The sequence below is a fragment of the Bipolaris oryzae genome (genome assembly GCF_000523455.1).
Source record: "Bipolaris oryzae ATCC 44560 unplaced genomic scaffold scaffold_151, whole genome shotgun sequence".
Lineage (NCBI taxonomy): Eukaryota > Fungi > Ascomycota > Dothideomycetes > Pleosporales > Pleosporaceae > Bipolaris > Bipolaris oryzae.
Genome location: NW_006911427.1, coordinates 47,013 through 69,789, shown reverse-complemented (window position 1 = coordinate 69,789; position 22,777 = coordinate 47,013). Strand labels below are relative to the sequence as shown.

General features: G+C 50.3%; 12 protein-coding genes across 12 annotated transcripts; 4 read left to right on the top strand and 8 right to left on the bottom strand.

The window, feature by feature from the left end:
* Positions 1 to 256: 256 nt before the first annotated feature.
* Positions 257 to 971, bottom strand: COCMIDRAFT_8188 (carbohydrate esterase family 5 protein; the record flags this gene model as incomplete). The annotated part of the gene is made up of 2 exons (XM_007693069.1): positions 257 to 557; positions 628 to 971. The coding sequence occupies 2 exons, from the start codon at positions 969 to 971 to the stop codon at positions 257 to 259; spliced, it is 645 nt and encodes a 214-aa protein (XP_007691259.1).
* A 1,566-nt stretch (positions 972 to 2,537) lies between these two features.
* Positions 2,538 to 3,620, bottom strand: COCMIDRAFT_29143 (glycoside hydrolase family 72 protein; the record flags this gene model as incomplete). The annotated part of the gene is made up of 4 exons (XM_007693074.1): positions 2,538 to 3,005; positions 3,058 to 3,117; positions 3,171 to 3,521; positions 3,582 to 3,620. 4 exons carry the CDS (start codon positions 3,618 to 3,620, stop codon positions 2,538 to 2,540), a joined length of 918 nt encoding a protein of 305 aa, XP_007691264.1.
* Positions 3,621 to 4,764: 1,144 nt separating this feature from the next.
* On the top strand, positions 4,765 to 5,474 carry COCMIDRAFT_8186 (uncharacterized protein; the record flags this gene model as incomplete). The annotated part of the gene is made up of 2 exons (XM_007693068.1): positions 4,765 to 5,164; positions 5,221 to 5,474. 2 exons carry the CDS (start codon positions 4,765 to 4,767, stop codon positions 5,472 to 5,474), a joined length of 654 nt encoding a protein of 217 aa, XP_007691258.1.
* A 121-nt stretch (positions 5,475 to 5,595) lies between these two features.
* On the bottom strand, positions 5,596 to 6,174 carry COCMIDRAFT_29141 (uncharacterized protein; the record flags this gene model as incomplete). Its single annotated transcript, XM_007693073.1, has 1 exon — positions 5,596 to 6,174. The coding sequence occupies one exon, from the start codon at positions 6,172 to 6,174 to the stop codon at positions 5,596 to 5,598; it is 579 nt and encodes a 192-aa protein (XP_007691263.1).
* Positions 6,175 to 6,639: 465 nt separating this feature from the next.
* Positions 6,640 to 8,741, bottom strand: COCMIDRAFT_104132 (uncharacterized protein; the record flags this gene model as incomplete). Its single annotated transcript, XM_007693094.1, has 5 exons — positions 6,640 to 7,331; positions 7,381 to 8,053; positions 8,105 to 8,139; positions 8,190 to 8,598; positions 8,655 to 8,741. The coding sequence occupies 5 exons, from the start codon at positions 8,739 to 8,741 to the stop codon at positions 6,640 to 6,642; spliced, it is 1,896 nt and encodes a 631-aa protein (XP_007691284.1).
* Positions 8,742 to 9,767: 1,026 nt separating this feature from the next.
* COCMIDRAFT_104081 (uncharacterized protein) lies at positions 9,768 to 12,100 on the top strand (the record flags this gene model as incomplete). Its single annotated transcript, XM_007693093.1, has 3 exons — positions 9,768 to 9,843; positions 9,899 to 10,223; positions 10,276 to 12,100. The coding sequence occupies 3 exons, from the start codon at positions 9,768 to 9,770 to the stop codon at positions 12,098 to 12,100; spliced, it is 2,226 nt and encodes a 741-aa protein (XP_007691283.1).
* Positions 12,101 to 12,519: 419 nt separating this feature from the next.
* Positions 12,520 to 14,890, bottom strand: COCMIDRAFT_29138 (uncharacterized protein; the record flags this gene model as incomplete). The annotated part of the gene is made up of 4 exons (XM_007693072.1): positions 12,520 to 12,748; positions 12,814 to 14,249; positions 14,303 to 14,627; positions 14,676 to 14,890. The coding sequence occupies 4 exons, from the start codon at positions 14,888 to 14,890 to the stop codon at positions 12,520 to 12,522; spliced, it is 2,205 nt and encodes a 734-aa protein (XP_007691262.1).
* Positions 14,891 to 16,503: 1,613 nt separating this feature from the next.
* COCMIDRAFT_104122 (uncharacterized protein) lies at positions 16,504 to 16,692 on the bottom strand (the record flags this gene model as incomplete). The annotated part of the gene is made up of 1 exon (XM_007693092.1): positions 16,504 to 16,692. A coding segment is annotated over one exon (189 nt), but the record flags the coding sequence as incomplete, so codon positions are not given.
* Positions 16,693 to 16,854: 162 nt separating this feature from the next.
* Positions 16,855 to 17,352, bottom strand: COCMIDRAFT_104074 (uncharacterized protein; the record flags this gene model as incomplete). Its single annotated transcript, XM_007693091.1, has 1 exon — positions 16,855 to 17,352. The coding sequence occupies one exon, from the start codon at positions 17,350 to 17,352 to the stop codon at positions 16,855 to 16,857; it is 498 nt and encodes a 165-aa protein (XP_007691281.1).
* A 226-nt stretch (positions 17,353 to 17,578) lies between these two features.
* COCMIDRAFT_8182 (uncharacterized protein) lies at positions 17,579 to 19,581 on the top strand (the record flags this gene model as incomplete). The annotated part of the gene is made up of 2 exons (XM_007693067.1): positions 17,579 to 17,636; positions 17,699 to 19,581. 2 exons carry the CDS (start codon positions 17,579 to 17,581, stop codon positions 19,579 to 19,581), a joined length of 1,941 nt encoding a protein of 646 aa, XP_007691257.1.
* Positions 19,582 to 20,096: 515 nt separating this feature from the next.
* COCMIDRAFT_104084 (uncharacterized protein) lies at positions 20,097 to 21,533 on the bottom strand (the record flags this gene model as incomplete). Its single annotated transcript, XM_007693090.1, has 2 exons — positions 20,097 to 20,290; positions 20,372 to 21,533. The coding sequence occupies 2 exons, from the start codon at positions 21,531 to 21,533 to the stop codon at positions 20,097 to 20,099; spliced, it is 1,356 nt and encodes a 451-aa protein (XP_007691280.1).
* Positions 21,534 to 21,926: 393 nt separating this feature from the next.
* COCMIDRAFT_104100 (uncharacterized protein) lies at positions 21,927 to 22,667 on the top strand (the record flags this gene model as incomplete). Its single annotated transcript, XM_007693089.1, has 1 exon — positions 21,927 to 22,667. The coding sequence occupies one exon, from the start codon at positions 21,927 to 21,929 to the stop codon at positions 22,665 to 22,667; it is 741 nt and encodes a 246-aa protein (XP_007691279.1).
* Between the last annotated feature and the right edge of the window lie 110 nt (positions 22,668 to 22,777).

The following is a 22,777-nucleotide window of genomic DNA, read 5'->3' as shown; positions in this document are numbered from 1 at the left end:
GCTGAATATCTGCCTCGTGAGAAATTGACTGAGAAGCGTGGCTTGGAGGCATTGTAGGCAAAGGTGTGGTGGGTGCGCAAAGTTGGTAGGGTGACCGACTCGCTTGCCTGACCGACTCGCTTATCCGTCACGTTAGGGATATATTTGTATACATGACGAGCTGACCCGCACTCGTCCTAGGACTCATAACTGGGTATTATGCACACACAAAGGCATATTACAAGCAAATAAAAGATGCCTCAGGCACAAACATCGCTTAGGCAGTGAAGCTCCTCGCCTTGACCAATCGTGCGGCAGCCTTGCCAGCCATCTTGCTAGTGACGAACTTGGCCGCCTCATTCGCATTTGCGCCATACGACAGATGGGGTGGCAGAATAATAGCCTGACCAGCGCAAATAAGATCGCCAGTTGCACAGATGACCTTTGTGTTTGCAGCAGCGACTTTGCCGACAGCCTGGCCGTTGTCTGGGTCGCCGAAGATGACGGCGCTGGAGACAAAGGCAGAGTCATCGGCGCTGAGCATGGCAGCTGCATTGTGGACGAGTTGACCTCCTTGACTTCAGGGTTGTTAGTATACATCTCTATGACCTTACTAAACCACGAATAATGAGAAGAAGAAAGGCCTACGAGTATCCTGCCATGACCAGTGCAGTATCTGGGCACTTTGCCTTGACTTGTCCAACCATCTGTGCCATCAACTTGCTACCACCGGCGTCACCACCAACAAGGAAGCCAGGCACGTCTGCTGGGTACTCGATACCCTGGACGGCTACGTCTCCGCCCATCATTGCGCCGACGGCAGTGACGAACGGCGGGCCTGCGACGGTACCCATGTTGCCAATCTCAGTAGTACCACGGGCGAAGAGAATGGTCATGGCCTTGCATGCACCGCCATTCTTGACATCGTTTTGAGTGGACGATATAAGAGCGGCCGATGCGGCCGTCGGGAGAAGAAAAAGGACTGACTTCATATTGATATTCGTGTGTATTGGATAGTTGGTTTCCTAGGGTGTGAGTTGAATATTAAATCCTGAATAATATTAAATAAATAAGATAACTGGACAAGTGTTCCTGTCTAGAAAGAAGGTCAGATGGTGATGAGGCTCTGGTCTAATCTTCCAGGGCCTATCCTCCCTTCTTATAAGATAGCCTGCTGCATCTACATTTGAAGCTGCCGAGGCAAATGCGATAGTCCAAGACTTTTCGACTCGTGATATACAAGCAGTCATGTTTCCAGTTGCCTTCCAAGAAGTCATCAAACATCATGCCGCTCTTCAAATAGCTCATTCGATAGCTGCCAGTCTGTTCTTGAGACATATCCTACGAGTACTTCCCTGTCGAGTGAGGCTCCCTGGAACCATCCTCAGTCTGGAGCTTAGAGCGGTAGGACTGCAGGTTGGCAGTTGTAACGGCATCGCTAGCGTGCTTTGTGGTATGTAATGCCGGAATTTGGAGCGCCTTGTTTGTATGATGTGTAGCATGGGTGGAGGAGGTAAAACAGGCACAAGGTCAGTAAGCTCCACAAGTTCCATTCCGTGTGGAATAGGTGGGATCAATTGGCAAGATTCTATGGTCTTATGGTCCAATAAACGCGATCGCTAGCATGACGGTGAACAATGTACCTGGATGAACTCTGAAAACCTCGCCAAACCCTATATCAAGAAGACTTATTAGCTTCTAAGAAACCATTCAAGACTTTGCTGTAGCGTTAGCAACCTCGGCATGTGGCTAAAGTAGTGTGCCACGCGACTTAGAGCTGTCACGGGGGTCGTTCAACAGTAGCGGTTTCAGCCAGTCGTTCCACGTTTTCAGCTTTCGGATCAGATTGCGTTTTACAACAGAGCATGTGTACATAAGTAGTCACTCAGGTACACGGAAGTATCAGCGTCCGAGAGTGATCTGCCGGCCTTGTTGGCGTGGTGGAGCCTGTGTTTTGGATCTGCGAGGCTTGGTGAGCTTGTTCAGGCGACGAGGCTGCGCGTACCACTGGAGACGCGGTCTTGTGTAAGATCGATGGTTCAGAGGCATCAAGGTTTCGAGACACTGGAATCAGAGCCTAGTTATAGCCCTATTTCAGAAGGCGGGTGAGCTGTAGCGCGATGCGGTGCGACGCAATGCAATGCTACTAGCGTCTGTGGGGGTTGATGAGGGCAGAACAACGAGCAGCGAAGCGCATTCACCTTGGTTGCATCGTCTGAATAGCTTACAAAGCAAAAAAAGGTCGCATGTTGCCAAAAATGTTTCGGCATGCATTAATTTGGGATATCGGCAAGGATGGAAAGGCAAAAGGGCGTAATCGCCCGCTTTGGCTTAGAAATAGAGGATGCTGTTTTATGCGCTAGTGAGGAAAAGTATAGCCTAACTGAGCAGGTATCCATCCCACTGGGTAACGAAATGGAAGTTAATAAAGTAGTAATCGATAGCGAGATTGGGATTCTCTAGTTCATGATACCTGATCTTCTACACTTGATGAAATAATGGTTTTCGAAGAAAAAAAGATGATCCTGCAGTACAATAATTAGATTACTACAGGAATCTTAGCTTTCCATAAATTCCGTTGATGAAACCCAATCAACACAGCTGTCTGGGACATGAAGCTTAAACTGCCACTGCCGGATAGCTTCCATACCAGTCTTTTGTTGTTCTCTTTCTGTTTCGGTACACGATTCTTCGCTTTCTACTCCGATGTTACCAATCTCAGCCAATCTGGCCTTGTAATTTACGAAATCTCTCAAAATAAGCAACACTCCCCAATATGTCTCTCTCCTCTCATAGATCATACTGTCACTATGGGTAGTTTGTTTGTCGCCCCGATGTTTTAGAATCTCCACTAAACCATACCCATTTGCGTTCTGCCAAAACTCGTATACGCATCCACCAGAGAAGACGCGGCTCATTGAAGGCGAGTACAAAACAGTTGTTTCGTGAAAGATGCGAGGTTTTTGAGTGTTGTTGCCATATTCTGACAGGAATATTGGTATGGAGGTACCGTTGAATCTGTGAAGCTACCCGAAAGGGTCAGACGGTACGAACGATATCAGGATAGTTAAGGCTTACCAAGTCGTTATGTACGGCTCGAATCACATCTGGAAGCTCCTTCAAGTTGAAGTTCTTGCACTATCGTGCGCATTAGTGTTGAGCATTTCTTCAACTCACGAAAAAGCACTCACTGTCCAGAAATCAATTGAGGTCTCATGCTCACCAGCGGTCAGATACTCCAGCACTTCCTGGTCTCTAGCACCGCTTGTGGCCGCGTTGTATCCGATAGGGAGCATGCGTTGTCCAAGGGCTTCGTTTTGGAGCTTCATGTGTATCTTCAGATCTCGCACGACGGCTTTGAGAACAGCTGCTACGGGTAGCGTGGCATCATTGTTGATCAGTTCGTTACCAGCTAGTATACCCAGAGTATTTGGAAAGCTAGCTATTATGTCAACTGTCCTGAAAAATGATGCCACGGTGTCGGGGTTGTAAGACTTGGTTGGGGCCAGACGGTCAATGGAATTCGATGGTGTTGAGACACTCTTGATGGGAGCGTGTATGGTCAGTTTAGTATGTACGTATCGAAATAAGACTATACGCACTATGAGTACGTATATCCCGGCTTCTTCAAGTAATTTCATAGCCTTCGTATGGTCTTTTGTATTATCGATAAAATCTTAACATCAAAATGAGCTTTGTTATAACTTGACTCGCTGCTGTACATATAAACAAAGAGTGTGTTCAAGCTAAGCTCCTTGAAGAGAAGAACATCTTCTCGGAGTTCCGCGAGGCGCTTATCTGAGATGGGGTCAAGTGTAGAACGCACTTGGTATGCAATACCTCTTACGAAAAACTTTATCCTTAGTATCAGACTGAGTGATATCGAGTGTCGACAAGCCGAGACTTACTCGATAATTACTTTTCCAGAAGAAACGCCCGCGAATGCGTATAGCAGAACAGGAGATACTGGCGATCATATTCAATAGATGTTCGCCGGTTAGCCACATCGAAACTACTTGATTAGAGTGGTTGAAACCGAATCTAACACACTACAACTCAGCTCGGTCTTACAAATCGTCTTGGGTGCATGTATTACGGGACAAGGCGGAATGACCCGATGACCAAAGGGATATATGGGTGAGAACAAGGCACGACAGCCAGCGGTGTATGGATATAAAGGGGATGCGAAGAGCTGCTTACTGTGCACTAGGTGTTGTTTCCTTGTGACGTCATGAATACTGCTTATAATATGACACATCTTTCGTGCGTAACTCAGAATTCAAATAAATCATGAGCTATGCCTCGTCTACACTATACAACGCCAGATCGGCAAATCAAGCCGCTCATGTACCACGCGCCCGAAAACATGAAAGTATACCTTTTTCTCAATCTACAGTACAGTTCATGGCTTCGAACTTGCTCACTTTCTTCGAATTAAGTCGAATATTTCATCCTCGTCTTTAAGTCAATAACTGCTTGAACAACTATAGAATATAGATTTTCAAGGTATACTAAGTTCTGCATGAGAAGTTTGGTAGGCTCACTTTCGCCCCGCACTAAAAATATACCCCTTGACCGCTAACTCTGCATTGGGTGTTGCAAGCTCGGGGCTTATTTACCCGCTCATGGCTGCCTGGCACATGACTCAGGTGCTTGCGCCCTTTGTATGTGGGTCAAATCCCGTGACGACAGCTTTATGAATGTCTCACACCCAAGTATCTAGATTTTAAGAAGAAGATATTTCCTACTCATCAGATTAGAGTCTGACCATTTCATACACCCAATATGCCATTAGAAGTCCACCGCATCACGTCGCCAGACGACTTCGAAACTTTTGCAAAAATCCAGGTTGCTGCCTTCGCAAGTGGGGGCGGCATAGCCTCTTTGCTCAATCCCGAACCCGTCACTGATGAATACATCAAGAAATACACCGAAAGGCACCTCAAATCCTGGCGCGATGAGCACGATGTTGTCTATCTCAAAGTGGTGGATACGGATATCGACGGCGGCAAGATGATTGCTGGTGCAAAGTGGCGCATTACCGAGAAGGAGAAGACGGAAGAGGAGGCACAAAAGATGTACCCGAAGCCTGAAGGGGATGATCTGAATAACCAGGCGCTAGTAGATTTCCTGGCCTTTTTGTATAGGGCAAGGAAACAATATGTGAACACCAAACCTATTTGCTGTACGTCTTCATCTATCGCAAGGTCAAGAGAAACTACACTAAGTAATCCCAACCAGTCCTTCAAATTCTTATAACAGACCCGGAGCATCACCGCAGAGGCGCAGGGTCTCTACTGCTGAAATGGGGTCTCAGCAAAGCTGACGAACTCGGTCTTCAGGGGTTCTTGGAGGCGTCACCTATGGGTAAGCCGCTGTATGAGAGGATGGGGTTTAAGACTCAGGAAACCGCGGTATTTGATCTGACGAAGTACGGGGGGGAGGGTGAAGACGCAAACACGATCATGATCAGGGAACCGTCACCGAAGGCGTAAGATGATGATGCGGCGGATACTGTAAATTGTTCGCTAGAGGTTCTGTTACACTGACGTGCAATCATCAAGCCTCTATAATGAAAACCATACATAAAATGGGGGCTCATTATTACAAGAGCTGTTATCCATCCGGCCATGCGCTCCGGAAACGCAGATTCTCTCGTCTCTCCTGTAGTTTCTCGAGTCTCTTGGTGAACTTCCAAAACCAGGTTTTTTGATCGGGCGGCGTCAAGCGTCCGATATTGTTTACCTGAATCTCGGACAGTTCTCTCATAGCCTCAAGCGCACGAAGGAACTGCTCCACTGTCTCCTTGCTCTCCGTATACTCTTCTCCGATACACAGAGGCTCTATCAGAAAAAGGGACTTGATCTCCGACGCTGCTTTTCCCGCCAAAGAGAAAAAAAGGACAGCACTGTGAATGCCAAGAAACCCAAGCTGAAGTGTTGCGCACAGGTAGGAAAGCGTTTCAGCACGGATTTGGCGACACGTACGAAAGATGGGGAGGTGAAGAATCGTTGCGCCGAAATGTTCGGGCTTGGTGCAGTTTGCTACGAAAATGGAGGATAGGTCGGGGTAGATGCTGTAGGCGTATATTTGGTTGCGTAGCTCGCCTGGTAGATCTAGGAATGTGGCTCGGGCCGCTCTAGGCTTCAGCACGATTAGCAGTCTGCACGCATACGCATCTGGTGCACCGTACATTTTGAGGCCCTGTTCTTTCTTCACTGCGTTTGCTTTGAAGCCATTTCTTGATTTTCATTTTTGCTGGTTATGGTGGAATGGCCCTGGCGTGGCTCTCATTATAAGGGTGCCGGAAGTGGGCGCTTTGCCCAATTAGGACGGTTGCCTTAATCATCACCCAAGGTTCAGTAGTGGAAGGCGATGCAAGATCTCATCCATGATAACTATATCACGAACTTCTTTATATAGCTGAGCTTTACCAGTCTTTGCGGAATCGAGGGCTCATATTCAGTATTCATCCTACAGTTCTCCTTAGCCTGATGTCTCGTGTTCACCTGCGATATCTTAGGATCGACTCGTAAGCCACGGTTACATCTCTCATGCGTTCGTAGTATCTTAGTTCACGAATCTGTGATCTTTTTTTAAAAAAAATAAAACAAAAAACTGTGTTGAAGAAGTCCATGTACCCCAGAGAGTCATCAATACTCATTCATCCTCATCCTCCTTTTTCCGCTGACGATTAAGCTCATCAATCACTTTCTTGCCACATGCCAGTACCTCCATTGTCCGACTCTTATTGTCATGGTCCCTCGTCTCAGGAACCAAGAAGTAAGTTGTCACTGCTCCAGCAAGCATGAACGCACTCATGACCTGCAGAACGTGTCCGAAATCCCGACGCTCCTCCCACTTGAGGTTGCCTCCGCTGCCGTCTCTGCCAGTTTGGAAGGCATATGCGATGAAGATTTGCACAACCCACGAGCCCAACTTTCCAGCGGCTGCAGCTATGCCGTGACATGTACACCGGTATCTTGTCGGAAATATCTCGGCAGGGATTATGAACGTGGTCACGTTTGGTCCGAGGTTGAAGGCAATGTGACTCAGCACATAAAGAATGATGAGTCCGGATCGGCTGTTGTCCAAAAGAGTTGTCCATGCGCTTCCAGTAACGATGAAGAGTACGAAAAGCACGGCAAAGCCCCAAAACTGGATGACTTTTGGCGAGACGTACTTGACGATCTTGATCATCAAAAGGCCACCAACGACAGTGCCGATGGAAACCATGACCAAAGTGTGCTTGCTGTTGCCGCTCAGGGTGGCATATACTGATTGCTTTTGATCGGGGTTTTCTTCCCATATGTGGCTGACGATTTTCGGCGATGAGAGACCTAATCCGTAAACTGACATAACGTTAGTAGCGGTTTAAATGCGCTATTTTGGCCTACTTACATGCGAAGTCAAGGAAAAGCCAGGCCAAAGATGTCCCTAAAAGGTAATGCCAGTTCTTCTCTGTGATGAAGAAGTTTCTGGCGTCTGCCCACGAAGCAAGTGGAGGAACGAAGTCAGGGTCACCGGGTAATGGCTGTACCGACTGAGTCTCGTGCGGACAATTCCCCTCATTGCTGTTACGGTGCTCAGACTCGTCATCGCTGTAGACGATCTCATCGGGCGGTATGCCCGAGGAGGTAGATGAACGCCGGGACATTGGCCTGGCTGGAGCTGAAGGTTGCACAATGCCCCGCATCTCTGCCTCACCATTCTCCGGGTTAAACTCAGGCGCACCAAAATAGTTTGCGGTATCTTCAAGAGTCTCCTTAGTATTCTGTAATATGTCCAGGGTATACCTTGGGCTTTCGGGGATCGTGAACCGGAAAGCAAGAGCGATGGTGGCTGGTATAACGCCGATACCTATGACCAACCTCCAAAGTCTATCGATTGCGCGGAAACATTTCAAGTCGTCATCCCGGCATGCTGGTAGTTCTTTCTCAATCCAAGGTTTGTAAGCTTCTACTGCTGCTAGCGATAAAACATTGGCGAGCAGTTGTCCTACAGGTTGAGCGAAGAAAACCCAGCTCAACATGCGCGCGCGGTGTTTTCGAGGCGCAAACTCCGCCGTGATAACCTGGTATCGCAATCAATATATATTCGTCTAAAAGAAAAGACAGTACTGTACCGCACTTAATGGATAATCAGCACCGATGCCAACCCCTACCTGGTGTCAGTGTACTCGATTTTGCGTTAACAAGGTGTCTGCGTACCCATGATTGCCCTCCAGGTGATCAACCACCCCCCAATTGCCATACTATTTTTCTCACCGTTGGAGCTCATCAACAGGAGCATGGTACCGACTATGATAATCACCAACTCGAGTCCGTACATTTTACGTCTTCCAAGAAAGTCTGCGGCAACGCCGAATCCTATCTGTCCGAGCATGGTAGCAGCAAGTGTTGAACACATCATGGCAGTCTTAACTTCTGATGGTACATTTGGCATACCGTTGTCGAGGTTTTGTGGCCAGTACACATAGCCTAGCATTGGGGTGACAACATTCAGGGCGAATAGGCCGAATGCGTCGGTCAAGAAGCCTATGCCCGCGACCACGACCACCCAGATCTGGAAGGGCGCGGCATCGATTGTGGCCAGTGTCCATCGCCGCCGCCTTGTTTCCTTGCAGAAACATCAGTTGGATGAACGAGATAGTTCGACTTCACATCAAGACTTACAGGGATACCACTGCCTCCAGCTGTGAGGTCCTCCACACCGATTTGACGACCTTTGATTGGTCGCGTAATCCAATTGCGAAGACCCATGGTCACGTGGAGATGATCTCCAAGAAGAGGGTCTCACTATTCAAGTGCGTCAAAACTATTCAAGTGTGTCAGATAAAGAAAAGATCAGTTGTATGTTGCATCTGCAGCAAGTTCGGCTCACGACTGCCTTAATCATATCACAGATGAGCAAAGCCTCAGCCACATTTACAGAGCATGCTGCACACAAATGGCTGAATGTATGCACTGCCCCATTTAACAAGGCAGACCGGTCAACGAAAAGATAGCTACGTGGACCGGCACTCTTCTCTCAGTTGCTACACTGGCGAACAACCCGTTCCCGCTCGCCGAAGTCAGACTTGGTGGCGTTCATGGCTGTATCGAATCACACTTAGCACTTGATTGAGAAGGCTAGGGTTCAGCGGTCACCATGAATGGAAAGGTGTAGCGTTGCCTGCATTGCCTTCACACTCGACACGGAGGCGGCTCCAGCAGTGTTGGATTGGTGAAGCTCAGGGCAAAGGGGCCAGGCAGATACGACTATTCCGCAAACCAGTCTCATGGAAACAGAACCCAGCACATGCATTTTCGTGGGAAAGCCACGCTGTTCCGGGTAATGAGGGCGCGAGGTTGGGATGGTCGACGATAGCCGTTCGCTTCCCCACGTGTTGTTGTTGGACGTCTCATTGAACGTTGGGCGTCCAGCCTCGGTAGCGCCACATGTATCAACACGACCTCCTCCGTCCCCTGACCAGTTCACAATGGGCAGTCTTGTCATCCCGTCTTGCAAGGCTTCCACAAGCGTGTGCCTGGCCCATAATCGGTCGGCAATCAATATGCTGAGCCACCCCCATATGCCGCAACGGCCTCGCTTTGGGACAGCCTGGACCCGCGCGTGCTCACAAGACGGGCGCAAGCTCAGGCGACACTGCCTACAACACTGTCACCCTCTTCTGAGAGCCTTGCACTTCCTCCACGTTGCACTCTACTGAATACGAAAAGTTACATGTGCATGAGCAAACCCTACACTGTTGGTGTTGCGCTCCAGCGCGGCGCAAGACGACCACCATGTCTTTCGGATGTAGCCCATCAGATGTGTTGAAACTACTCGAGTTCTCCACTCGGGTATACCTTGCTTTCAGAGGTACGTCGCTTACCAAAATTGCATGACAAAGCTCAGGATACTGACCCACGCCGAGATGCCAACGAGAATTCGGAAGCACAGGTGGCAGGCCTGGTGAAGGAATTCACTGCCTTTCATACCTGCTTGGTCGAGCTGGGTGAGTTGATGAAGCAGTATGGCCAACCCATGCCTTTTCCCGTCAAGGAGTTTGAGGCAACACTCAAGAGATGTGAAAAGACGCTCGACCCATATGCAGATCACTTGGTCGACAAGAAGATGGGTATGAAGAAGTTCATCTTCACCATTAGATACATGGGCATGGAGAAAGAGATAGACGGGCTGAGAAAGCAAATCACTGGCCACTACCAAGCCTTGCACATGTGCATATCATTTCTACAACTGTAAGTTTCGGCGTAATATTCAAGATATTATTCCCAGGCTAACAATCCACAGTCGCTTGCACCTCGAGGCAACTAAGCAAACTCAACGTCTCCTCGATGCCGCACCACCACGTACTGTAACCCTGGGAGGCCGTGCTTACTCAACCAGTGCACTGGGATTTTCATCTCAACACGCACCTCTATCGCTACCTGCACCAGATGAGCATCCCCTTTTCAGTGAGTGGGTGATCTTTGATCGCTGGCTGCAGAGCGAGGACGAGCGCATCGCTAGAGAAGCAGAGCACGCTCGCCCGCTATCACTAGGCGATACACCTGCTGCTCTTCCAAGCGACGATGACCAGACTGCTGCTATATTATACCATCTCCGTCGACAAGTTGACGATGCTATCCTGATTGAGGAAAACCGCACAAAACGCATGACTGCTGAGAAGCGATCGCATCTTTCGCCAAGCGATGCCATACGACAGGAGGTTCGCAACATGCCACCGGCGCCTCCACGTACGTACACATTAGATACCGATCACTCTGGAAACTTTACGGGTTTTGGTCAGCATCAAATGAGCAGTTCTTCAGAAACTGCTCGGCCAATCTTGAGCATTCCGTTGTCACACTCGCCTCCAGCTGTCAGCCCGCGTGGAGATTCATACTTTGGCTCCATAGATTGGGCACAATCGCCCACGGATACATCGACCTCACATGATGTAGGCCGCACAACATCTGTTTCTACCCACAGAAGCAGCATGAGCCATTCTCCAGGATCACAGCCACGGTCTCCTAGTGCTGACCTAAGCCCTGGGGGAACTACACCAGAGACTCTAGCATCGTACAGTCTGCGACGTAGTCTATCTCGCACATCCCTAGCAACGATGGCTCTAGGCGAGGCCGCACTCGATTGGAAACGCATCTGCCGCTCCGTCGAAGTCGAGCGTAAATCCGTCAAATATGGAGCCGAAAGCCGCGACTGCGACGTCCGCTGGCGATACCGCGAAGACACTGGCATATCCATCCGCGCCGTATACAACTCCAGTCAAGATGGCAAGCTTCGCACCTGGATCGAACAACACTTTCCCGCCACAGGCCCCTCAATCCCACTCACAACCACTTACCCGGATGGCGCCGTCTCCATCGACTTCCCACGCAACTCGTTCGGCAAACTCGACAAGCAATACACCGACATCAAATACACCTTCTCCGCCTCCGACTCCGCCGAGAAGTTCCAAACCCTGCTCTACACCAACAACAATGCCGACCCTGCAGACCTCAAGTTCGACCGTCCCATCTTGACTATCTCATCCGACAAGAACCCCACCGAGTGCCGCGGCCGCAACCTCCGTCTCTGGCGCCGTACCGAAACACATCTGGAAGATGACGGGCCTGTGACTTTCGACGTGCTCGTCCTCCTATTCTACACCAGCGCGCTAGAAGAAAAGGGCCACTGGGTCGAGGAACCGCACTACGCATTCGAATGGCTCACCGACGCCGTCTTCAAAAAAGAAAGCGAAAAACTAACCCTCGTCTTCTCCAAAGACGCAGCGCGCTGGAAATCCGATAAGCTATTCCAGCGCCGCAAGTCCTCAAGCGCCAGCACCGTCGCTGCGCCAAAGAGTCCCGCGTCCCCATCCTCCTCTTCTTCCTTCTTCTCACCCCGAAAACGCAACGATTCAATGGAAATTCCGCAGCTAACACGGTCCGGTACGAAGGCGTCGATTGCGTCGAACGAGTCGTTCAAAACTGCGCTTACGAGCGCGGGGCATCCGGGGCGGTTGGGGAATCTGAATCGGTTTGGGTATTCGGAGTTGGAGATTAAGTTTCAGAGTAAAAAAGATCGGAGGGCGTTTTTGGAGGTTTGGGCAGAGTTTGTCAAGCCGTTGAGGTAATGGGGTTTCGTTGCGTTTGGGGACACTTGGGGGGAGAGGGGGGGGTTTGGAAAAAGAAAATATGTAGAATATGTTAGTACTAATGAATCCGTCAAATCGTACTTCTTTGCCCTTTTGTTTCAGGAAATGCGTGAGATATTTCCTCGTGTGTGATTGGAAATGGAGAAGAAGGAGATATCGCAAACTTGGTGTATTTATTACATATGCGAATACATTCTATGTACAAAGTGTCTCCCCCCCAAAAACCTTCCGAAATAAAAAACAAACAAATGACAAATCTAGCTTTTCCCGCTCAACGGGAAAGACGAAAAAAAAATAAACGATATGGGGCGCATATACTGCCCTGTTCTTTTCAACTCAACAATGACAAAGGAGAAAGAAAGAGAGAGAGTAAAAAAACCAATCAACCCCCCCAACAATCACCTACACATCTTCCCCCCAACCTTCCCAAACTCCTCAACAAACTTCACTTTACCCGCATCATCGTAATCAATCCTAACCTGCTGATTACTGCTCACGGACGGATCGCCATCTTCCAGGTAATTCAGGGGTTCGAGCCGCATCGCCGAATGCGCAGAACTGAACATTGTGACGGGAAGGTCATTAGTCCCCGGAATATGGTGCATACCTAGGTTGAACCAGAGGATACTGCGTTGCATGTTAGTGGGTGGTGGTGGTGGGGAAAAAAAAGAGTTGGGGGAAGGAAAACTTACACATCTTCCTGGTCCAAACTCTCGCCGTCAAAAAAGGTAGAGAAATCGACAAGGGGGTCTTCTTTCTGGTACTGGTTTAGGCTGTCTGCGGCGCGGGGTTCCGTGTCTTTTTGCTTTGTGATGTAGAGGTCGTGGGTTACGAATGCGCCTGCTTTACCGGTGTTTGTGGAGTTTGTCTGGGTAAGGTGGATGGCACCTGCTGCTCTCTTGATTCTGTAGCCCGTGTACTCGCCGAAGCGGTTGGGGGTGTCTTTGTTGACGACGGCGTACATGGTGTTGTCGTTTTCGGCCCAGTTGATTTTTGAGTGGGATTCGTTGTCGATGAAGGAGCGTTGGACATTGAAGGTGTTGTATTTGCGGCCGGTGCTCCAAGGGTAGTCGGTGGTGATGGGCTTGAAAGTCACTTTCTGGACGCTATTTTTGCGGCCGTTGATGTCGAAGTCGGCTTTGAAGGTGAGCGTGTGGTCGTGCATACTGCCGGAGAGGTAGTCGTGGATGTGAAAGCCGTAGTCGGGCGTGTTTTCCCAGTATGTGGACGAGATGTAGCCGGAGAAGCGTGAGGAGACTTCAATGGCGCCGTCGTAGAAGAAGGTGTAGTCGATTAGGAAGTCGTAGTTGCCGACGGTGGCTACAGTTCGCATCGTGAACTGGATGTTCTTCGCAACACTGGTGTGAGGCGTGTATTGGCCAAAGGAATGGCGGCGAATTGGATATCCGGGGTCGAACTCAAAGATGCATATGGCATCCTCAAGGGTCTTTGTAGCATTTCCCGCGTTCCATGATGCAGGCAGATATGTGGCATAGCTTGGACAATCATAGCCCTTGATGAGGGGCGTTAGTTCAGCTCCCATGCCGCTTGTGGTGTCGTAAAAGGTTGCTTGGGATGCAAATGGATCCGAGCCCGAGTAGGCTGTCAACGCTTCCTGGAGGGAAAGCTCATACAAAATGCGCTTTCCCTTGTATTTGATATCAAAGAGTGACAGTCCCCGATCATGAGCAACGTTGTGGTAGAAGCTAAAGTCCATCCAGGAAATATAGTTCTCATCGGGATCGATGCGAAATCTCTGGGCTCCTTGTGCAATAGATGTGGGAGGCGGCTGCTCATCCAATGGCATTGGACTTCCGTTCTTGTCAGTGGAAGACCATTCGCCCGCCACATTTGGCGAGGGCTTTTTGTACTTGGGAGAATTGATCGCCGCCCGAAACTCTTCGGTAGAGGCATAGAATTTCCCAACCGAGTACCAACCAGCAACACTCCAGTCATTCCAATCTCGTGAGGATATATCGAATTTGATATTGAACCCAAGTGGTGCGACTGTAACACTGCTGAGTTCCTTGGTGGGAACACCATAGGTTGCAGCCCAGGAAATGATACGGCCATCTTCATCTTTGAATGGAGCGCCGAAACGCAGACCAACAAGTCCACTCAGGAATGTCTGGAGCAACATTAGTTATTGGTCGGGCATGATTTTCACAAGACATTGCTTACCGTGTTGAACAAACGCTGTGAAATATCCTCGTGTGCAGCCCCAAACTTCATGAGGAACTGTGTCCCTTCATTTGTACTGGAATACAAGGGATGCACTTTTGTTTTCCCCGCGTGAGTGTTTTGAAACGGAAAAGTGAGCGGAGTGATCGTCGTTGCATATGTGGCTGGTAGAGGGCCAACCATGTACTCTTGCCAGAACATGTCAGTTGTATTGGTAGCGCCACTCTGAACTGTAGCGCGTGCATATCTTCCAGGCGGCTTTCCGTATCCGTCTAAGTATTTGGCTGTTTCTGTTTTGTTGGGCTCCAAAAGAGCGAGTTGTACACTAGGGGCTGCTCAGTATGGTAGTCTTGTTCGTAACTGTTCAACTTACACATAACTATCTTGACTGTATCCTTGGTTGCCATTCAACTTCAGCTTTTGTTGCAGGATATCATTGGCACTTGCAGTCTCCTCTTTGGAAAGTGATCTCCATGGGTTGGTGACCGGTGCGTTCAAGGTAGGCTGTCGAGGTGGAGTGCAGGCCTGCTGCGCTGCGGTTGATGAAACAAGAGCAGCTGCGCCTAGTATAATGGTAGACGTCCACATGATGATTAAAGGATAGTGAAAGAGATGTTGAGGAATTCTAATCGCGGGGACTTATGCATGTTATATGGGTTTCTGTTCCTTACGCGATTCCGGTAGTGCAATACGACTCGAGCAATTGTACTGTCCCTACCTCCTGCGCATGCCCAAGAATGGTCTAACTTTTTCACGATTGAACGTCTCGGCCCAAAGGGTGTACCCTGCATAACGCTATTGTTATGTTGTTTTTCTTGCGTGGCGAGTACAACAGGAAACGATCGACGAGTCACCACCTTGTGGAGCTGAGTGGCAGGAATTAACTTCAGCATCAGAACAATAACAAGGGTGGATCGTCACTCTAATGATGCTACCTCGTCAAATCGAGATTTTGTGGCTTGACAAGCTGAATATTCACTATATTAAGAAAGCATCCGGTGGCATCCGGCTATATGCAGATAGCTGGCAAGTTGATGGGGTGTGTGGTCCAGACCGTGCCTGCCACCGTACTTTTCTTGAGCTCGGGGCGGATTTTTCACCGCTGAAATCAGTGTGCAACAAAGAACGTGCCAGTAGCAAGAATTGCTGGGCATTTTGGTGGCCCAAGAACCGGTAAGGTGGCATTCATTCGCGTGTCATGGTGACCATGTTCGATATTACAGTTTTGGCTTAGGTCAATACACACATAGTGTGCTCTGGTGAATCTTTCGTTTCAACCGACCTGACTTCCTCCCGTGACAACTTCGTAAAAAGCAAAAGGCGATACATTACACTCTATCCAACTGTCGCGACATTCTTTTCAACGTTTTACCTCACGATGACCGTTTTCTTCCTCTCGCCTGTATTCCACCAGCCCGTCGTCTATATTGGGGCTAGTTGCTGTTTTTGATTAGGCTGATTCTTATACATTGGAATACTCCAACTCACCCAAGATGTATAGGAGATACATTTAACCTTTGCAGTGGTCTTTGATTGCATCGCCTCTTCATTTCTGCATAGCCGCCGTTTACTGGTTTCTGCAATGAATGTCGACAAGACCAACGGTTTTGAATGCACGCTCTTACAAAGACTATGGTTAAAAGCAATCTCATGGAAACGGCCGTAGAAAAAGAATTCGCCGAAGCTCTAGCAACAAAATCGACGATGAATTCACGGAGGTGTTTGTTAAACACATCAATGCTTTATGCAGGTTTGGCTGTGCGCCAGGATAGTAGGGACAGCTCGTGGCCATGACCACTGCAAAGCAGAAAGATTTGTTCAATGCTGACTACAGACTAAAACACGGATGCAACATGCTTTGATACCACTCTGCCATTGGCAAAGAAATCAGAGTCTGAAGAGATATGCCCGTGCTGGGGGAATGTAGTCTGATACAAATGGTAACTGTCTACACTTATGTCTACCAATCAATCTGGGGTATGGAATACCCGCGATTATGCCGGTGTCTTGGGATTGCGTTATGGCGAATACGCCGGGGGTCCAATGTGAATATCTTTTCCCAAGTACTTGAGCTGATCTGCCCACAAGGCGAGCTCAATCATGTCTGGGAAGGCTCTGTAAAGTTCTCGCACATATCGGGAAAGGCCTTCTACTTCTTGAGCCAGAAAGTACGGGTCTTCGCTTGCTGTGTCCAAACCCAGCTAGTAGTGGTAGTGTATGTTGTGGAATGCTTCGAGTAGCGAGTGTACAATGGGCAGGAGAATATGCCCTAGGTCAGCAAGACCCTCACCCAATCCAGGCTGGTGATAGTTAGGAGACGTATAGGTGCGGTCATTGGACGTGTAACTAACAATCCTGCCTGGTGCCCTACAGAACTCACAGCATGGCGTATTGGCAAGGTTAGCAAAAGCCCATCGAGGTGTTCATACACTGGGTAATGCCCATGGGTCACGAAGGCGGTGGGCATAAGGGACGGGGTGTGGCAGGTCGTGGGCGGGGGACCACATCCAAGGACAGAGGTCGTGGGCCAGTTTGAGAAATGCAATCAATCGCTATGGAAGAGAATATGGTGTTTGGTGCAAAGATGCTTTACCGCGTGGTAAGAGAAGAGTACAAGGGTACTTATATGATAGCATCAGGCACTCTGTTTTTCGTGACATACATCCGGTGGTAGCCCTACTGTGGCTTGCGCAACAGAGGAATGGAGGTAATGACTTGGAAACAAATGATGGTGCAACGCAAACGCTGGTGGCGGTGAGCAAGTCAAGCCATTCTCTGCATGTCAGTCCATAATCAGTTGATGGGCAGCAGGTTGTCCAAGGAAAAGCGGTTTCTGTTGGGCATGGAGTCCAAGCCACAGGATGTTGGAGCAAACAAGTCGACAAAGCTATGCCCAGTGTGACATTGCTACCGAGGCTTGGGGAAGTTTTGGCAAACTGAGGGCGTACAGTGGCACGGGTCAGGAGGCTGTCGGATGCTTGCTCATTCATGGTCATGCTGCATTGAAGAGAGCCAATTTCCGTGATTCTGTCCAGGTGAGGGATGTTCATGCTAAGTGCGACGCGAGGCCACGGGCGGAAGAGGCATGGCGGATGGGGAATGGTGGAGATGCGGTCCGGCACACGCGACGGCGCTAACCTGTTTCGGCTTCAATTAACGCGTCGCGTCGCGCCTTCTTCAGCTAAGGCTGACATCCCATGAGCTCCTTCCATTACCACCCCTCACACCTTCCACACCACACATCACTGCCACTGCGCCTTCCGTCGAGAACACGCCATGGCTTCCACTATTCTTGGAAAGAGGACTCGCAGTTCGGCACGTGTCGACGCTTCCGGTATGAGCAATCAGTGCCCGGCAGCCCTTTCCCTTTCAACACGTCCCTAACGCGCTATGCAGATGCAAAATCGAACGTCGCAACACGGTCGAAGCGGAGGACCCAGTTTGTCATTCACGACGAGGGCGAGATTGAGAATCCATTCGTCACTCCCAAAAAGCAAAATGTTCGGACCGAGGATGCAATGGACGTGGACGAACCCGAAGAGAAACCCTCCACACGGCGCGGAAGGAAAACTGGGGCGACACCTGCCAAAAAAGTCGAGCCATGTTCGCGGTTTCCCCTGTCATCCGCCAAAGAAAACTCCCCCCAAAAATCGCTGGTCGATATACCGGAGAAGTTTGCGCCTACTCCCTCGACTCCCAGACATCGTGACGCGCTTGCTGCCAAGGTTGCCGTCACACCTCGACATCGACTCATTATTCCCGGGCGACCACTGACACCACGCACACCGCATACTCCAGGAACACCGAGACACACCGCTCCCACTGTCTACAACGAAGCGCGACAAGTATTTGCCAGAGGCTCGGCGCCCGCGGTACTCTTTGGACGTGAAAATGAAAAGAAGGAACTCCAAACATTCATCACTGCCCGCACAAAGGGCTGCAAGTCTGGATGCATCTACGTCTCGGGGCCTCCGGGTACTGGAAAGAGCGCATTTGTCAACGATGTCTGCCGCACAGTTTCAGACGGTGATTCTGTCCAAACAGGATACATCAACTGCATGAGCGTGAAGAATGCCCGCGATCTCTACAGGACGCTGCTGGAGGAGTTTGTCGACATTACCGAGATTGTCGAGGGCGAGGAGATGGAGGCATTGAGGAACGTTTTCATGCAGCGCGAATCTTCCTACGTTGTGACCCTGGATGAAGTGGACCACCTCTTGGAGCTGGACATTGACCTCTTCTACAACATTTTCGAATGGTCACTGCAAAAGTCTTCCAGTCTGATTCTTGTCGGTATCGCAAACGCCCTCGACCTTACAGATCGATTTCTCCCACGACTCAAGGCCCGCGGACTCAAGCCACAACTCCTACCTTTTCTTCCATACAACGCAGCGCAAATATCTTCGGTCATCACCTCGAAACTCAAAGCGCTTCTCCCAGCAGGCAGTACGAGTCAACTACCATTTCTCCACCCCACCGCCATAATGTTCCTCTCCAAAAAAGTCGCCGCCCAGTCCGGCGACCTGCGCAAAGCCTTTGACATCTGCCGCCGAGCAATCGACCTCATCGAAGCCGACACTCGCGACCAACACGCCAAAAAAGCCGCAGAAATCACCCCTTCCCCCACACCCTCCCCTTCAAAAGCTCCCCTGGTAGAAAACGACAATCTCGCCTCCCTTGCCGCGCTCCGCTCCCCCTCCAAACCCAAAGACCTCAGCACCGCCATCGCCGCCTCCCTCGCCTCTCTAACAGTGGAAACCGCACCCCGCGCCACCATAGCCCACATGGCCAAAATCACCGCCGCAGTCTTCAGCAACGGTACAAGCCAACGCCTCCGCAACCTCAACCTCCAACAAAAGGCCGTCTTATGCTCTCTCTCCGCCATTGAAAAGCGGCGACGCGCTACCGCTGCAGACACCGTTTTATCTACGCCATCCCGTTCACACACCACATCCCCGACTATCAAGGACCTCTTTGAAGCATACACCACACTGTGCAAGCGCGAAAACATATTGCATCCGCTTAGCAGCACCGAGTTCCGCGATATCGTAGCGAGTCTGGAGTCGCTGTCACTTATTTCAGCTGTAGACGGCAAGGCGGGATCCCTCGATGTCTTTTGTGCGGGCACCCCGAGTCGGCGCGGAAGGGGCAAGGCGTTTCCTGGTGTGGTGGTTGAGGAGCGCAGAGTCGCGAGTGTAGTTGGGGAAAAGGAACTCAGCGAGTCGCTTGTGGGGCCTGGTGCTGCTATCCTTAGGGGGATTTTGGAGGCCGATAATTAGGTTGATAGGGGATAGGGTTTTTTTTAATTGGGGTTTTGTTTTCTAGAACGGGGGGCGAAAGAGATGGTGATACGTAAAGAGTAAGGCCATGCCTGCTTTTTTCTTCTTCTTCTTCTTCTTCTTCTTCTTTGCTGTTGTTTACACCGGAGGAATACGAGTTGTATACGCGACATGCGACACGTTACCCCCCCTCCCTTCATGTTTTTGTCAGAGGTAATTGGGGTTAGAAATGCTTGTCATGAGCGAAAAGAGCGGGTTTGAAGTTACACTGGCGTTGGTTTGGACAATGCGTTTTTTTTTGTATCATAGCAAGCGAGTAAGGCGACTGACTTGAAGCATTTGTTTAGCGTAGCATACGGATGGGTGTTTGTTTAGCATTCAAACTCGACAGGCATCGAGGTAGTATAGTCTAGTTTAGATCGAATCAAAAAAAAAGTAAAAACAAGGGACAGAGTATGTGTGCAAGTGGTATCATTCACCCCCAATCTATCCATCTATTCTAGAATGCAAACTTACTACTCTTCTTCCTCTCCACCATCCTTCTCCTGCCGCAGGGTACTGGTAGGAACCTGACTCTCACCCCCCTTTTTGCGAAAAACCGCCTGCATCCAGCACCGATACATTTTCAGTCTGCGCTGCCGATTCACCAACATGCGTCTATCAACCCCAATATGCGCAATCTCGAAGACATGCTCCCGCTCTCCCTCCTCTTTGATCTGCAATTCCTTGACTTGATCTTGCAATTGCCTCTCCGCACCTTCTTCTCCCTCCTTCTTCTCCTCTTCTTTACCACTAGACGGTGATGGCATCTTGCCAGCCCAGATATTCTCAAGTTCCTGCTGCTCAAAGAAATAAACCCGCGTACCATCCCCCCTCACATAGAAATTCTCTTGAAGGTATCGTCCCTTCTTAAACCGTACCTGCGCCAAATCGCCCCTGCCATAGTCTCGAAACAGCACTTGCCCACCCGGCTTGAGTACGCGCCAGATATTACTGACAGCCTGACTCCACTGCTCAGGACTCAACGCACTAAAGATGAAAATCATGAGTACGACATCGACACTGTTTTCCGCCAGACCAGGCGGTAAGCCCCCATTTTCAGCGGTAGAAGGGGACGCGACGTCCCATACATCCGCCTGGATACGCGCTGGATCGTAAAGTTCATGATTCCTAATCAACTCGACCGCCTTCTTTGAAAAATCACACGCATGAATCTTCAACCTCTCATTCCTACTTTTCTGCAAGATAGGAAACGCACTATTCCCTGCCCCAGCGCCCACTTCCAACAGCGTCGCCTCTGGGCCGCCCTCCTTGCCCAATTCCTCCAGTATCGGAAACTCCTGCGCCAACCATTTACGATTCTTGAAAAAATTCGTCTTGTTGTTCTTGTAAAACTGGTTCCACCACTTCTCAGGCTGTGCGTTGTAGCGCGAGCGGTCAAAGTCCGAAACAGGTTCGGAACGCTGTTTGGAATATTGCTCTTCGGAGAAGGCGAGGTAGGTGGAGTCGACAGTGACGTGGTCCCAGGCGTTGAATTCGAAAATGTCGTCGCCTTCCTCGAGGTAGCGGGAGCCGAAGGCGAAGGGATCGCTGCGTTTTTGGTTGTTGGTCGGGTCGTGCGAGCGGGATTGGGGAGCGCGGATCGGGGCGAAGGAGGCGGGGACGCCGTAGGCGTCGTTTTCGGCTGGGGTTTGTTGTTGTTGTTCGGTGGAAGTGGATGAAGGGTCTTGCGCGGAGTCTGTGGTTTCGGGCTGTGGTGGTCGTGTAGAAGCGGAGTGTGGAATGGGGTCGGCAGTGACTGCGAAGCGCATGTGCTCCATGGCTTTTGATAATTGTTGTCGAGGCTGCGGTTTCTTCGACACGCTGTTGTCCGTCTGAAATCTTGCGTCGCTGGATTGAACCGAATCCGCGCTGACCCCTACATCCTTCTCCAGCCCCTTCGTCGCATCCATATCAGCAGCCATTGTGTCGTTGGGAAAGTTGCGTTCTGTCGCGTATATATGCGGGGAGAGGGGACCAGGAATTCTTAGAGGGGCACTCACTCGCTTCGCCCCCCCTCCATCGATGCACGCGAAATTTCCCACGCTAGCATCCCCCCAGTCCAGCCTAGCGCAGCCGCAACAGCAACCCGTCCCTGACATGATAGCCACATAGCGTCATGGGGACGTAGAGCCGCAACACCTTAGCGCGCGACTTTCTTACATTTCCTCCCCCATCACCACAACAATCACCCACCACACTTCTCAAACTCCCAACCATCGCTTCGAAAAAAAGACGCCTGAAAAAAAACCCCCGCTATGAAATCGAGATAATCACCACCTCCGAAACTAAAAAAAAAAAAAGAAATGCCACCACTCAAACTCGCCCGTCCCCTCCTCCAACCATCATCATCACACCACCACCACCTCACAACAACCCAACGCCGCACCTTCCTCCCCAACCCCTTCTCCTCCCTCTCCCCTTCCCCTTCCACCCCTCAAATCCTAACCGCAACCCGCACGCTCCCCTACCCCCCCTCGCCCGTCTACTCCATCATCGCCGACGTCCCATCCTACTCGTCCTTCCTCCCCTACTGCGCCCACAGCACCGTCTCCAAATGGTCCGCGCCAGACCGCCACTACAACCGGCGCTGGCCCTCGGAAGGTGTCATAACAACGGGCTTCGGCGCCATCACCGAGAGCTTCGCAAGTCGCATCTATTGTGTACCCGGCCGGTGGGTCGAGAGTGTGGGCGGCGAGGCAGAGACGTCGTTGGATGCGCGCGAGGTGGCGCATCATTTTGCCCAAGCAGGAACCGAGCAGCGGAAGGGGGGGACGAGAGAGGGAAGCAATGGACTCCTGACATATCTACGCAGTAAATGGCAAGTCGAGCCGGTACGCGAGGCGCACACACGAGTGAGTCTGGTGGTGGAGTTTTCGTTTGCGAATCCCATGTATGCGGCGTTGAGTGGGGGTGTGGCGCCCAAGGTCGCCGAATACATGGTTAGGGCGTTTGAGACGAGGGTGCAGGAGGTTTTGGAGCGGAATCCAGAGATGGTGACGGCGAGTTTGGGGGACATGGAGGGGAGTGCGATGAGGAGGAAGTAAAACAATAATAATAATAATCATAATGGAACGACATTACCATCCACGGTGGCCAAAAGCATTCAAGGCACTGCACAGCATCATGAACAAACACCCAGCATTTTTGAGCGATT